We start from the raw sequence: 16,209 nt of genomic DNA, 5'->3' as shown, positions 1-16,209 counted from the left end.
GTCCTAAGACTGAGTTTTGAGGTACACTTTTTGTGATCTTAAGAACCAGAATACGATCACCTGTCATCTTAACACACGGCGTTCTACTTGCGAAGAAGCAACCAGGAGAAAGTTTGTTTGGAAAAGTCATGTATGAAACGAATTTCTAACAAGAGACGTGATCTGCAGTGTCAAATGCCTTGGATAGGTCAATAAACTGAGAAACACACAATGTTTTTCATCCAGTGCCTCACAACTTGTAAGGCAGCAGTAGCAGTGCTGAGCTGCTTCCTACAACCTGACTGGAGACGATTTTGCATGTTGTTTGCTTTTAAAAAATCTTTCTGCTGTTAACAAATCAATTTTTTTTAAATGATTTTGCTAAAATGCTAAATTTTAAGATAGGCCTGTAATTTTCACAACTGATGATTTGCCTCCACTTAGCAGTGGAGGGACAAGTGCAGATTTTCAAACTTTAGGAGGTTTGTTAATACTGAGGCTCGCTCAAATTAAAAATTCAAGTGAAAGGTTCAGCAATAAAGTCAGCAACCAGCAATAGCAATCCAGACTATCAGTCCAGGTTTTATAGCACTCTACAGACCTCAGAAACACACACTGGTTTAAAATGAGAAGACAATTCCACAACAGCATTATGTAAAAAGATGTTTCTAGTATTTTTAGAAGAATCATAAATGTCCCTTGCTGTGATAAAATGACCATTAAAATAATCTAACATGGTTTCTAGGCATAATTGGGGTCTAATCTCAGCTCCTGAAACCTGTTGTTTTTGTTCTGTCAGTCTGTGGCCATGTTAAATTTGTGCTGCATATATATATAAAAAAATCATGAATTATTTTTGTGTGCACATCTTGCAAAACTGTATTATAGACTGTCCATCTTATTTGTTGACCAACAGGTGCTTTCTACCCGTTAACATGATGTCCATAGAGATCGAAAGACTGTAATAGTCACTTCAGTTTCCTTTCTGTCTGTCATGTGTCCTGTGCTGTGCCTAGTCTGTGTAGGCTTGAGCCAGCCACACAATAATCATTAAATTGTATGAAGTTTTACTCGCATATTATCAACTTGGTATAGGCAAACACCTGTTCGTACAAGACAAGACCTCCTGATCAGGACATCAGCAGATTTTCAAACTAACCAATCTCGCATTCCTACCTGATACAAATATCTTGAAGACCAGTTTATCCCCTCCAGCTTCACACGTGTACTCTCCAGCATCACTCTTCTCTATATTTTCAATCACCAGCTGCCGGGTGGTGCCCTTGGCCTCCAAGTATATTTTCTTACTCGACTCCAGCAGCTTTCCATCTTTGAACCATTTCACCTCCATCTTGGCATCTGACACCTCGCAGTGAAGTGTTGCTTTCTGGGTGAGGATGGCTTTGACTTCCCTCTGAACTAATTCCTTATTGGAGAATGCCGCTGCTGCTGCTGCTGCTGCTTGGGATTCTGGGAATGGAAACATGGATCCAGATGACATAATAATAGTAATAATAATAATAATAATAATAATAATAATAATAATAATAATAATAATAATAATAATAATAATAACAATAATGTTACCAGCAGAAGTATCACCTTTACCTTTTATCTTGACATGGAATGTGACTTTATCAGCTCCTGTCTCACAACAATAATATCCTTCATCGATTTTCTTGGCACTCTTAATGATGAGTTTCCTTTGGGTCCCTTTGGAGATGATGGTTGTTCTTTGGTCCTCACTAATCTCCACTTTATCCTTTTTCCATATAACAATGGCACTCGCAGAAGATACCTCACAGCTCAGCTCAAGATCTCCTTTAAGGGACGATGACAATCCCATGGGACCCCTGGCTTTGTTGAGAAATTTGGCGGGCTCATCTAAGCAGAAATGCACAAAAAGGACATTTTTCCAATAAATGGAAATACTCGTATGCTAAAGCAAAGCCTATTATCCAGGATGTTATGTGTGCATTAGTCTAAATTTAAAACTGCTTTTCTTTAAACGTTCAAATTCACTTACCTTTCAATGTGAGCTGAAATGACATCCTATCCTCAGCTAAGACACACTCATAAAGACCCACATCTTCTTCTGTGACGTTGTGAACAATCAGGATTCTCTTGCGATCTTGAATGACAGATTCATACTTCTTCCCCATTTTCACTTCTCGCCCATTCCTCATCCAAGCCACCTGAAGAACCACACACTACACTTTACCAAAATATACATCATCTTCTTTTAAGGTTTTGAACAGCAATAACAAAAACAGTGTATTAGCCTTTTCTTCCCATTAGCCATGACCAGTATCCACATCCATGCGAAAAGACAGCCTCCCAACATCATAAAGCTGTCACCACAAAACTCTGGATATGATGGTGTTTTGCATGTTGGTCCAAAAGTGAAATATTGGTGTACAGCTACTAGTTGTCATATCAACAGCTATTCTACCCGAGTTGTGGACCTCTGCAGCATTTCAATTATGACCCTGAGCCTATTGGCTGCTTGTCTGGTCAATATTCTCCTTAGCCAGCCTGTTGGCTTAGATAAAAGGCCATGCTTTGCTAGGTTTGTAGTTGAGCCATTGTCCGCCCACTTTCAAATAATTGAGTTGAACTATGCTCCATGAGATGTAAAAAGCATGTGATGTTGTTTATAAATATATTAAAGAAGTGAAAAAGAAATATGTTTTTATTACAGACCTGAGTCTCATAGTCTGACACTTCAGCACTCAGCTGAGCTGTCTCTTGGACACTGCAGGTCACTACCTCTGGATGGTCAGACTTGTTGGTGAACCTGATAAAGGGTGCTACAACACATTTTTGTGCTTAGAAGACATGCTTGGTCTTCTCCAAACAAAATAAAGATAAAGAAAGACAGATATTTCAATAAAAAGTGAGCGCATTTTTAAACCGCCTACCCTTCACAGATAGGATGCAACTGCTCTGAGAACCTCCCCCCACGAACTTGATTTCGGCTCCATTCATTTCCGTGGTCACGACATGAATGAGCAGTGTGTGTGTGTTCTTAGACCGGGTGATGAGGTATTCGGATCCACTCCGCAGGAGGCGTCCGTTTAGGGACCAGAAGCCTGAGCAAACAGCTGACAGCTCGACAGAGATGGAGAACTCCTCTCCAGAGACTGCAGCACTGTTCATCAGACCTTTCCTGATTTCTGCAGTGGGTTCTGAATGACAAAAAATAAACAAGTCATTTTTTCAAAAAGCATAACAACGATGATTTGAAAAAATATAAGATACTTACCGAGGTAGTAGCTGCCCGGTACTTCCAGATAGGGACTCTGGCCAAAGTCATTTGTGGCAGAGATACGGAATTGGTAACTAGATTCCTCTGCAAAACTCTTTATGGTGATCTGTGTTGTTGTGACAGTTTCTCCAGCGTTGCACCTCTGCCAGGTGGAAGCACCGACCTTCCTCCTCTCCACAATGTACCCTTTAATGGGTACTGGACGGTCACTGTCAGGGGGAGACCACTGAATGGTGATGGACGAGTCAGTCTTGTTCTGCACCACAGCATCGACTGGGGGATCAGGGGGGTGTTTCCTGGGAGCTACAGTGGGATAAAAGTGTTGGAGATGTTCTTTTGATGGCAATACATATTTATCTTTTACACCACTGATGACAGGTGTGGCTGTTACACTCCAAGGTTGTATGGGGACATCATCCATGCTTGTCTATTATACATCTAACACTACAGATATTTTTACAGTAACCCACTCTGTTTCCCGACATCTATTGACAAAAGTGGTATTTGTTCCATGTTTATATTTTGGCAAAGTGATCCTGTATGTTTGCAAAGTCCTAATTTTTCTCTTCAGTTGATTTTACGCATAGAGTTATGATTTTTTTTTTTTTTTCATAAATCTGGCTGCATTGATACAATTATATTTGCCAGTGACCAAAATAACTATTTTTTTAAAATGGTTGACGGCAGACTAATTTCAAAACCAGACAATCTGGCCCACCTCTCTGACCATTTTTGACCTTTTAGAGACAGAGAACAGGAATCTTGGTGACAGTAGCACAAGGGAACAACAAGAATAATGCTATGTAAGATTTTAGTATTTCTCAGAAGGTTTTTATGACACAGGGAGAAACTGATGAAACATGTTTTTTCTTCAGTTAGTACTATTGGAGGAGTCGTGGACCGGTTATCGTGATTAAGGTAAAATGAGGTTTAAAAAAAGTTATGGTTTCAAAGCTGATAAAACGTACAAAATCAAGCATAGAGTAAATCTGTACTGCCCCTCTCCCACTAGTTGCTACACGCTGCCTGTTAGTTGGTAGAAAGAAGGGCACTACGCTTTTCCGTCTCTCAGTTGAAAGACAAAGTCAGATGTTTGGAGATATACCTAGTTACAAAAAACATTCCTGGTATGGAAACTGAACTTTCTTTCTTTTATTTCTTTATTTTTTTATATAGAGTTTGGAGAGATTACACATTTGGTTTGAAGCTATACCAATGCAGGGATTAAAGTTGGATTTGGATTGAAATTGAAGGTGTTAAATGCAGAACAAGGAGCTCACCCAGGACAACATTCATGCAAAAACCGCCACTGACCACTTTGCGAAATGTACCATATCTGAGAACATTTTGCAAAAATGACTTTACTCACCAGTGACAGAGAATCGTGTTGAAGTCTTACAGTCTCCAGCCACGAAGGCCACCTCTCCAGAATCATCTGCCTGGCAGTCTTTAATTGTCAGCGTGTACTGTCTAAATACACAGGCAATCGAAGTACGAGAATCTTCCTTCAGCCTCTCGCCATTGCGAGTCCAGTAGGCGTCTGGACAAGGATGCTCCAGCTCAACGCAGAAGATGACGGTGTCACTGACAGGAACAACGGTCCTCCGAGGAAGCTTCTTTGTGATATTCCCTGGTATATGGGAGTAAGATTTCAGATAGCAATATAAGTTGCACTAAAAACAGAATATAAACCATTTAAACAGTTATCGGTGCCCATATTGACTTTTATAAACCAATGGGGTCACAATATCAGCTACACTTGAAAAATGATTTATGAAAGATTTTTCTAAAATTATAACATAGATGCCTTGGAAGCCTAGGAAAACTGTTTCCCCTACCCAGGACTGTGAGCTCAGCAACAGTGCGGCTGCCCTCTTTCATCTCGCAGATATAAACTCCGTCATCATTCGTTGTGACATTATGTATGGTGAGGCGACGCAGCGTCCCGTCCTCTTCCATGCGGTATTTGGTGTTTTGCTCCAGCCTCGTTTCCTCCATGAACCAGTTGGTGTGCGTGGCGATGAGAGGCACTTCGCACATGAGCATGGCTGAGGTCTTTTCTTGTACCTCCACATCCTTCAGCTTCCTCTTAAATGGCACCTTTGGCTCTGAGAAAAAACCAAAGCAACAAAATCTGCTAATTATAAAATAATATTGATTGTTACGATACAGACTAAAATATGTAAATTGCAGCATAGCCATTCAATAGAAGACAGGAAAATATTTGGCAACATGAGCAAAGTTTAGTGATCAGTGAATAAAATCAATAACTAAATGCTATGGCCTCCACCATTACTGTTACCCCTGTAAAGGTGCATTAAAAAGTTTTTATTGTAGAGGTATAATTTCAGAATAAAATTTTTGAGAAATCCAACCTTCAATTTCAGTATATTTTTAAGTACATTTTTTATATATTTTCTATTAGTTTTATTTTATCATTGATTGATTTTTTTTCCCTGGATCTTCCTGAAATCCACAGAAATATTGGTCTAATACCCAAATTTAATCACAAAATAGTCTACTTAACTCTACCAATTACATAGAATAGTACAACAGCACTGTGAAACATTACACACCAATAGTTGTAAGGTATTTTTTTTAACATAAACTCAACATTTATTATGACCCTCAGGAAACCAACATTGAAACCAACCGTTTGAACATAACATATGACAATCGCAATCATAATATCAGATTTTTTACATTTGCGTAAATCCTAAATGTATTGTTATTTATGGCCATATTAGTGTCACTATGACTTCTCCTCTCTGCATACAGAGGGAGGTGGTGGAGGGTCCTGGGTATTCACATCTCTGACCTCTCCCGGACTGTGAATACCTCCCACCTGGTGAAGAAGGCCTAACAACGGCTCTTCTTCCCCAGGAAACGGAAACAAATAGGAGTTTCCACTAAGCTGTTAAAAAAACTTTTACAGAGCTACCATAGAAAGCATTTTATGTCTTAGTATAACTATGTGGTAAGGGAGCTGCACAGTGCAGGAGAGGAAGGATTCAGCACAGGTGGTGAGGACAGCACAGAGGATCATGGGATGCCATCTACAAGATCTGGACAAGGTTTATATTGCATGAGTCCAGAGAAGGGCCTGGCACATTGCCACCCACCCAGGCAATGCACTGTTTGTCCCATTTCCATCAGGAATATGATTCATAAACATTAAATCAAACAGTGTCTGTCTCAAAAAAAGTTTCACCATGGTAACACATAGTGGCCATAAAGACTGCTGATTATTGTATTGCTCTATAAAGATGATCCAGTATCATCATCCCCCACTTTGAATTTGTTTAAAGGCTTTCTTTATAAGAAACTGTTTGAATTATCCCTTTTCCTGAAGCTCTTATAGGCATTGCATCATCTGCTGATCTCTCAACAGGCTGCATGGTGGTTGGGGACCAACACAAATCTACAACTCTACGGTTTCCTCCTATGAGCCAATTCTCTTCCCGGAGGAAGTGTGGCTTGCAGTGCGTCAGTGTGGCCCAGAAAGGGCAAGCACATCTGAGAAACTGTGAACTACTCATCACCAGCAGAAAATAGATGAAACACAACACCTTCTTTCAAAGGGTCAGGATTAATTTAACCGTGTAATTTATGACTGTTGACATTTAGGTACATCTTAGGGGATATTACATTGATTTAAATTGGTCATTACAGTTGCAGATAAAGTTCTCCTTCTGATAGTAACTATGAACATCACAAATATGATTCTCTACACAGGGTCAAGACTGTTCAGTAAAATTAGCTAAATCACTGTTGCATTCTGAGCAAATTATCCACAATGACAGCCTTTTTTATTATTTGTCAGAGAAGTAAATGTGTGGTGGTCTGTAACTCACAGGGCGTCTCAACATTTAGGATCTACAGTTTCATCTACAATGTGTGAGTCTTAGGGAAAATCCATCTTTTTCATCCTTAAACTTTGATACAAACTCAGGTGGTGTTTTAGGCTGCCTTTAGTGGTAAATATGAAAATCAAAGATGGAAATGTATTATTGCATGGTAAGTCTAAATTAATGATCAAAGTGAAGTACGAACAAGTGCTGGTGGGCACTCATGTGCCTTTTCCTTCCAGTCCAAACTTTAGAAATTAGAAGCAACAGAAGCAAGTAATGCAAAGCAATAAATGAAAAAAAACCTCAGGTAATTATAGATAAATAAAAATGTTAAATTGAAATACAAGAATTTACATATAAGAATTTTTGGTGTTGGATTTTGATAAGAAATCCAATTACCAAACAATGCTTAGACTGATGCAGTGCAGCTGTTAGCGCTGGTGCCTTGAGGCACAAAGATCTTGGTTTTAAATTGTGATCTGTTCCCGAATTCACAAAGATTCCCAAAGACCAAAGGTAGTTCTTAGTTACGGCATTTTAGGGAAATTGTTAGAATTCTCTGAATTCCGCAATTTTTCCTCAGAATTTTACCTCGGTAAGATAAAAGTTATTCACGAAGCATCTTAGGCCTTAAGAGAGCTCCTAAAGTCAAACAATCTTAGGAGTCTAAACCCCCTTCTCCATGGTCTTCCCACCCCGACTATGAGGAAAAAAAAAACATTTGTTCTCTATGGAGTATGTCGCAAACTTCAGGGTGTCTTAAGTACAGAAAATGGTGCAAATGGAGAGAGCTGTTCGGCTGATCCGCAGCGTAGACAGAGGAGGCAAAAAGCACATAACTTCTTCAACAATCATACAATTATAATATAGATAAGATGACTTTTATCATTCCCATAGGGGGGATTAATTAGTTTCAATGGCATAACAGGTTGAATGAACTGCTCTACCTAATGTAATTTTACAAAGGATAAATAAATAATAGAAAAATTTTGCATAATCATGAATAAAAGGTGGATAAATTTACAAAGAACATTTAGAAAAGAGACGAGAAAGTATTTTCTGTATTGCATGATCATCTTAGTAGCCTAATGGTCATCTAAGTTTGCTTGTGTGATGCCATCTCCATCCTCCTTTAGTGCTGCAGGGAGGGCTCACTTTTCAGGCTGGTGTGTAAAAGCACCAAGATGTGTAGAGACAAAGGCACATTGATCTGCTGCAAAATGCACAGTGCATTTTGCAGCAGATCAAAAACAGATCAAAAACTCTGTATTTGTGCTGTGATCCAGGGACCAATTGACCTTTCAACTTTCCTTCTCCTCTCAGACATAACTGGACAGGTGCGCTGCTGTTCGTTTTTTCCATTTTTTGGCTGGGTGCCATTAGGCTGACTAGGCAATTGCTTGGGAACCTCAGGCCACAAGGGGCCAACAGACTTTGAATCTATTCAGACCCACAATAGCAGGAAAATTTAATTGACAGCGCCGTTCTCAGAGTCCCTAACGCCAATTTGCATGCTCGTTCCTTGCTAGTTTCCTCTTAGTGGCTGCACACTTGTAGTGCTTATGTATCCAGTGAGCTTCTGTTTCAGCTGTTGGTCCAAACTCTCATATTATCCATTTTAATTCCAGGTTGTGAAAAATGCCAAGGCGGTTGAATACCCTTGCAAGGCACAGTATGCGTGTATATGCATAACTGCTTGTCCTTTGAGTCTATGTGTTGATCCGTGATGGACTGGCAAACCATCAAAGGTGTATTCTGCCTCTTGCCAAATAACTGCCGAAAATTTGAGGCAAATCCAACAAAAATGAGCCGGTGTAGACAACAGATACATGCATGAGCCAGGCTCAGTAAGTTTCCCACTAAAGCTTTTGACTTCTGGGTATTGTTCCTTTATGTTTACTAACTACAAACTTTGGAATTTAAACTTTTAATTAAAATTTACAACAACCACACCCTTAAACCAATTAAGCAATACTAATTAAGCAAATATTTTTATAACCTTGTCCAACAAACTAGATAAGTAAAAGTCCTAAAAAGCCTGTAAAGATGGTGGTACTTGGAAGGCTTAGTATCATAGTGGTACTTGTTATGAAAGATTTGAAGACCAAAATACAGCAGCATCATTTTAAGATGCTGCTAACATAGAGAAGGGGGGATCAAAGTGCGACCCAGGGAACATTTGCAGCCCTTGGAATGATTTTGTGTGGTCCATGACCATAATTCAAGGATGGCACAAATTTTGCTGCAGATAAACTTTTAACACATTTAAGGGTGAATTCTTCATTCATCCAACACCTTTCAAAAAAGATGCAGGCACACTTAAACCTTCCTAAAATTCAAAATGTAAAACAGAAAGTATTGATCTTTTTTTTTTTTGCTTTTGGTGTGTATGTCATAGTTAATAATGTAAAGTAACAACAATGTAACGTAGTCAGAGGACAGCGTAACAGTGTAAATTTGCTGTCCCCTCAAAGTAACATTAATGTCTAAACTGCTGGCAACAAAAGAGAGTACATGAGCGTGCTCCAATGGTGCGAGGGTAGTGGGCACGACCCGAATGCGGATTCCTTAGTCCTTGACGTGGCTGACCCGGGTTTGATTCCAGCCTGAGGCCCTTTGCCACATGTCTTCCCCCTCTCTCAAAACCCCTTTCCTATCAGCCCACTGTATGAAAAACAAGCCACTAGTGCCGTAAAAACAGAATAAAAGAGAGAGAGTATATGTCCTAAGTTAAAAAAAAAACAGTCCAATTTGTGTCTAATTAGCTATTTCCCTCCTCAAAGTCATGTGACTTGTTAGTGTCACAAAGTCTCAGGTAAAACAGGACAGGTTCTACTCAGAACGGGCCTTGGGATGGCCAACCAAAGATGAGTGAAAATGCTGCAGATCCAAAGGTGGTCTTGTAAAGTTAGACGTATGGTGCTGTTAACATTGCTGCAGATGTTGAAAGGGGGGGTTCACCTATTAGTGCCCAGCCCTTGCGTCACAAACTGCATCAAGTTGGTCTTCATGGATTACCGCTTCATGAATGTCATGCCAGAAGGAAGCTTCTTCTGGATGACGTACAAGAAAGCCTGGAAACTGTTTGCTGAAGACAAGCTGACTGAGGACATGGAGAACCTAAAACAAGGTAATGCGGTCTGATCAGACCAAGATTAACTTTTTTGGTTCAGATTGTATCAAGCATGTGTGGCAGCAACGAGGCGAGGAGTGTAAAGACAAGTGTGGTGGGAGTGCAATGATTTGGGGCTGCATGAGTGCTGCTGGCAAATGCCAAAAAATTTACTGTGACAAACTGAAGTACATAAGAATAAGAATTGATGTCCTTTAGGGAAATTTGGGTGTGACAGTGGCAAACACATGGACAATTATACACAATTTTTAGTAAAGAGAGAAAAAGCAAGAGTAGAAGAAAAAAAGCAAACCGGTCAAATCCTAAGTTATTTCTAAGAACACCAAGAGTAGTAGATAAGAGTAAATACCTGAGTAAATATTGACCAAAGGAAAAAAAAATATTGATAGTGGAAAAATACACTCTAGCCTACTGTATATACTTAACACATGATAATAGAATATGCAACATTTCCATAACGTACAATTTCCATAACGTACAAAGCTTAATACAGTATGCCACATGTATGGTATTGCAGCAGCATCCTAGCTAAGGTGTGTGCAAGTTACCTTAGCATTTGGGAACAGTTTAAAGATGACGTGAAGATGTATAATGATGCCCTCCTTGCAAACTGGGGTGCAGGGAGGTACTCCAGCATGGCAGTAACCCCGTGCACAACTCCAAGACCATCACTGCCTTGCAGCAGAAACTGAGGATAAAACTGCTGGACTGACCAAGCATGTCTCCAGACCTAAACGCTATTGAGCATCTATAGGACATCCTCAAACGGAAGGACCACGAGGTGTCTAACATCCACCAGCTCTGTGACGTTGTCATGGAAGAGTAGAAGAGGACTGTAGTGGAAACTTGTGAAGCTCTAGTGAACTCCATGCACAACAGAGTAAAATAAGAGGGGTCACACAAAATATTGACACTTTGGGCCTATTTGGATATTTTCACTGACCAGTGTCCCCAGTTAAGACATTAATAGCTGTGTGTTGAGGTATTTTGAGGAGACAGTACACTTACACTGGTATATAAGCTGTACACTGACTACTTTGCACTGAACCAAAGTATTGTATCTTCAATGTTGCCCTATGAAAAGACATGATACAATATTTGAAAAATATTGTATCATGTCCAGTATGATTCCACTGGAAATCTAAAAAATAGAATATAACAATTTCTAGACCAGGATAATAGAAAACAATTGAACATCAGAACATTGTGCATCTCCATTTTTTTCTTTAGAAAAATCTGGCTGCTTTTTTTCTGTTCCATTAAAATACTGTGTTTCGTTTTTTTGTTAAGTAGGTACAAATGAAAAAAAATAGTTTAAGCTCTTTTAGTGACAGACCCAGAGGCTCTAAGGAGCATTTCTGCAGGTCGTTCCTAACAACTGCTGTTGGACTTTATAATCTTGGCTGCTTCCAACAAACGTAACTAATCGTTGTACAGGTTCTGATCCAACCATTAATTGTTTAAACTGTTCCTAGATGCTAAGGAAACTTACACATGCCTTAGCTAAGGAGGCTGCTGCACTGTTATGCAAATTGTATTATCGTACTGTAAATATAGCATTTTCTATTATTGTGTGTTACATAAATAGGCTGTAGCTTTTTCCCCACTGTCAAATTGTTTTTTCTTTGTTGAATACTTATTCTGGTATTTACTCTTATCTTCTACTCTTGGTGTTTCTTCAGAGCTAACTTTAGACTACTAGACCGCTTTGCTCTTTTTCTTCTTCTCTTTTTTTCTCATTGCTAATAATGGTGTGTAACTGACCGTGTGTTTTTCCACTGTCACACCCAAATTTCCCCATTGTGGTACAATAAAGGAATGCCTATTCTTATTCTATCTTCATTTTTAAAAACATTAAAAATTTCGGCCCAGTGAGTAACAAAAAATGTGGACACCACTGCATTCCAGGATTCACACAATGTGCACTCAGAAGGACGGCCCCAAAAGATAGATTTTTAGAACGTTTTTTTTCCTCAAAGAATGAGCATTTTCAAACCTTACCTTTGACTGTAACCAGCACAGCACTGTAGGTTTGCCCGGCCATGTTGGTTGCGTTGCACGTATAGAGACCATTATCATTCTGCTTGCAGTACAGGATCTTGAGGATGAAGTTCTCAGCCTGGTCCTCATAAATGACGTGCCTGCGGCCCTCGCTGATGTTCGTCCCATCCTTCCTCCAGATAATGTGCGGTTTGGGGTGACCCGTCACGAAGCAGCTGAGTTTGGCATGTTTGCCCTCAGTCACTGTGCAGGTGCGGGTGAACACACCTTTAGGGAGACTTGCCAGCGCAGACGCCCTCAGCTCATGCTCCAGGTTCAGAGAACCCAGGGCATCGGTCATGTTGGACGTGGAGAAGGAGTTGCTTTCCTCCGTGCGATAGATGGAGATGTCCTTCTTCATTTCCTCTTTGCGCTTTTGCATGTGGGAGAGGAGGGAGGTGCTCTTGTCCGCTGACATGTGGCGAGCATCCTGAGCATCCACCACCAGAGCTGCAGCGGCTTGGGAGCGGCCTACGGTGTTCTGGGCCCTGCAGATGTAAGTGCCGCTGTCCAGGTTGCGCACACCTTGGATCTTCAAGGTGCTGCTGTCGCTGTCGGACGTAATTTTAATGCGGTTCGTCTCACCCAGGTAGCGCCCGTCCTTCTCCCACTCAAAGTTGGCCTCAGGGTGAGCCACAACCCGGCAGTGGAAAACAGCATCTCCTCCTAGAGCCACACGCGTGGAAGCGGGCTTCACCATGAAAACTGGGGCCCTTTGAGACATCTCCGTCGGGAGGGCCACCTTCAGGGTTACAGCAGCGTAGGCTTCCCCGACGTTGTTTTTGGCTCGGCACATGTACTGACCGCTGTCCTCCAGCGTGAGGTCGTAGATGGTCAGGCGGTAGATGTCTCCATCCTCCACGGTCTTAAAGCGGCCCCCGGATGAAAGCTTGAGCTTGTCTTTTTCCCAGGTGATCTTTGGAGTCGGGTTGCCAACAACAGTGCAGCTGAGCGTAGCATCCTTGCCCACGCCCACTGTGAAAGCCTTCGGCCGTGTGAGAAACCTGGGGACTCCTCCAAACAAGTTTTGATCCATTTTTTACTCCTGTGATGAATAAGGCAAAAGTAATAATATTAAAACTAATACCACAAAAACAACAACATGAGTGAACAGTCTATAGACAACTGCATTCAGGTGTGATCACTGATTATCAGGGTCTGACAGAGTAAAGTGCAGTATCACACAAAAATGTCTAAACACTAAATATTTATCCAATAATACATTTTTTAACTGGAGCTTATATATTTTACATCTTTACTGTGCTGGGTCTTCAGCAGCGTTGGCTTGGAAATAAAGAAACTTGTCTGTAATGTACAACATGAATACATGTTTATTAAACTAAGCCTGAAGTGTCCCAACGGGGAAAAACACACATAGCAGCAGCTTCTTTGATTCAAAATAAAATCTGTTCAGAATCCACATTCCCAGGCGGGTTGTGGTTTTTTTTAAGTCGCGCCTTCGATCTCAAACTTGGTGAAACATCCCAACACAAAATAATACTTTGAGAGTGGGATTTACTCACTCTGTCTTCATAGATGTCTGACAGAAGAGCAGACGGTAAACCTAATGGTAAAATATGAGCCATGTATGAGATGCATCAAGAAATTGACCTTTGACTGAAACCATCTGAAAACTGCACTTTGAAAACTGTTTTTCAAAGTAATGTGTGCTAAACGCTCTTCGATGTGGACGATGTTACTCAGGGAAGTACACTTAAAGTTATTAAAGTTATTTTAAGCGTCTGTGGGGTGTTCAAAATCAAGTCAGAGGCAGCACATAGAAGTCAGTAGCTATTTAAAAGTAAACTATTTTTTACTTTGAGACGTGTCTGCCATTCATTCAGACTCAGGGAGAGCCAGCTAGACTGTTTAACAGGAAGGCTGAATCTTTGACAGCAAAGCTACTCTGTTTCATCCTTTGGTGTTTCAAGCTCTGTCTGTCATGAAACAAGATGTATTTTAAAATGTTGGCACCCTTTTGGAAATCTCAGAAATTAAGAAAAAGATCCATCTTCTGTAGGGGTTACAATGCAAGACTGCTCCTAAAGTAATGGTGTGATAATTCCACTCATCTTGACTACGGGATGCTGAACTTTGCAAGTATTTTGTGTTTGCTTTTAAATAATAGTACACTCTGATTTTACAGCAGTTGTTCTCTAACACACAATCTGACAACTATGCTCCTTAAACAGATAAAGAGCAAAGACTGCTGTTTAAAAAATTAAAGTGAATGCTTTTCTTACAGCCTATTATATTATAGTTAGAAAGATAAATCAGAATCTGCTAACATTGGTATTAGCGGGTGAGCGCTTTACAAAAACCAGAGATAAGACATAGGTCACTAAATTTAGAGCAGTGCAACTGTAAAAATACAACACAAAAAGCAAGACTATGGAGCTACTTAAAAGTACGTGAATACATGTGGTATTTAAAAGCTTTAATGGAATTTAGCCAGATTCTGCCTTCACTTTTATGGACAACCTTGAAATGGAGTAAAGTGTCTAAAATTCTAATTGCATTAAACAACTTTAAAGCTAAAGAAATATGATATCTTATTATGAATACTTAGAAGGATTATGTCTTAATGTTGAGTAAAATCCCAAGTCAAAAGAGGTTTTTGTGCAAGGGAAACAACATTCAGATATTATAATTCAATCTTTTCATATATTTTAAAATATCAAAATGTTTGCTCAAATAGTAAGAGACGTCCCTCTGTCATGAGTTCACTATTATTTCAAAGCAAATACGAAATACTTGCAGCTCAATGAGCAGACATGTCTGATGGTAACGCTGTCATAAAGATATGTTTCACGTTCTACCACTGAATAAAAAAGGTTACATTATTGCAAATAGTTGTAATTTAAAAAATTACCTCGCCATGAAATACTTTTTAAAAGATCTGAATATTCAAGTCAATGGCTTAATTAATTTAACCAAAGCCAATGGAAACACAATGCATTTTACAGTTTTCTAGGTGTACTCTGCAGATATTTCGTGCAATGAAAAAAAAAAGGCATAGAACCATAATTAAGATTGGCATATTTATAGCTGGCATCTCCTGTAACATTATGCGGTCTCCTGTTCTGCCTCTGCATCGATCGAGCCAATCACATCAAGCCACACAGGCTGTTCAATAGCTTAATACCACAACAACAACTGAATTCCCATGTAACAAGGTCATCTGCAGAAGATAGGTGCCTTTCAATGACTGCCATTTGCCAGCTTTGTCACCTCTGTCGCCTGGACTGCCTGTCCCAAAAATAACCTCAGCTGTCAGAGCCCGTCTCTGTACATTGCCATTTGTAGAAACGAAGGGCTGTTTGATAAAGCTGCTGCTTCGGAAACATGCTTTATTTGTAGCACTGCCCATTTATTCATCTGCCAGAGAAGCTCAAATAGGTCTTTCTTGCAAAGGAGATTTGGGATCTCAACCCGTATAAATAAAGGTGAAATAATATGGGGAAAAAGTCACAATAGACTTAAATAAACAATAGGAGGTCAATAGAACTTCTAAAAACTGAGCAAAAAAGGTGCTCAAGTAAAATGAAATGACATAAACAGAGCTGAAGCTGGATGTTGAGGTCACAGTTAACATTAGTTGTTCAGTCCAGGAGTAAAAGTACAATTAATTACCTGTAGATCCATACATTCTAATCATGCAAACTGGTACAATCTATTTCAGATCACTTGAAAACGTACTCACCTTTGAGTCTTCAACCTCTCAGGTAAGTCAGCAGCTGAGTCATCTGACCGTTGTCTTTTAATAAAATCTCCAGATTAAGGACCCAATCCAGTGAGAGCGTTTAGTAATCCCCCACAAAAAAATTTCTTGTCTTCTTTCTGCACAAATATCCCTGAAATGATAGTAAATCCAGAAAGATGGAAGTCCCCCAGTCTCCTGTGGTGGGCGGTTGACTAGACTCCTTTTTCTTTTCTTC

General features: G+C 39.9%; 1 protein-coding gene across 18 annotated transcripts in view; it reads right to left on the bottom strand.

Annotated features, from left to right (window-relative positions):
• obscnb (obscurin, cytoskeletal calmodulin and titin-interacting RhoGEF b) overlaps window positions 1-16,209 on the bottom strand; it is an 81,191-nt gene extending 64,982 nt beyond the window's left edge. For 9 of the 18 annotated variants that reach the window (XM_036138286.1, XM_036138287.1, XM_036138288.1 and 6 more), the window contains exons 1-10: window positions 15,975-16,209; window positions 12,233-13,316; window positions 5,086-5,355; window positions 4,617-4,877; window positions 3,245-3,550; window positions 2,901-3,167; window positions 2,683-2,789; window positions 2,006-2,174; window positions 1,588-1,863; window positions 1,156-1,449 (exon numbers count right to left, since the gene is read on the bottom strand). In XM_036138286.1, coding sequence (XP_035994179.1) covers window positions 1,156-1,449; window positions 1,588-1,863; window positions 2,006-2,174; window positions 2,683-2,789; window positions 2,901-3,167; window positions 3,245-3,550; window positions 4,617-4,877; window positions 5,086-5,355; window positions 12,233-13,307 — 3,025 coding nt within the window. In that variant the 5' untranslated portion in view covers window positions 13,308-13,316; window positions 15,975-16,209. The remainder of the gene's footprint in view (window positions 1-1,155; window positions 1,450-1,587; window positions 1,864-2,005; window positions 2,175-2,682; window positions 2,790-2,900; window positions 3,168-3,244; window positions 3,551-4,616; window positions 4,878-5,085; window positions 5,356-12,232; window positions 13,317-15,974) is intronic. The other 9 variants (XM_036138295.1, XM_036138300.1, XM_036138296.1 and 6 more) reach the window with 3 other exon arrangements.

The sequence above is a fragment of the Fundulus heteroclitus genome, chromosome 6, assembly GCF_011125445.2.
Source record: "Fundulus heteroclitus isolate FHET01 chromosome 6, MU-UCD_Fhet_4.1, whole genome shotgun sequence".
NCBI classification, from domain to species: domain Eukaryota; kingdom Metazoa; phylum Chordata; class Actinopteri; order Cyprinodontiformes; family Fundulidae; genus Fundulus; species Fundulus heteroclitus.
Note: the sequence above shows the minus strand (reverse complement) of the source record. Positions and strands in the feature narration are given on the sequence as shown.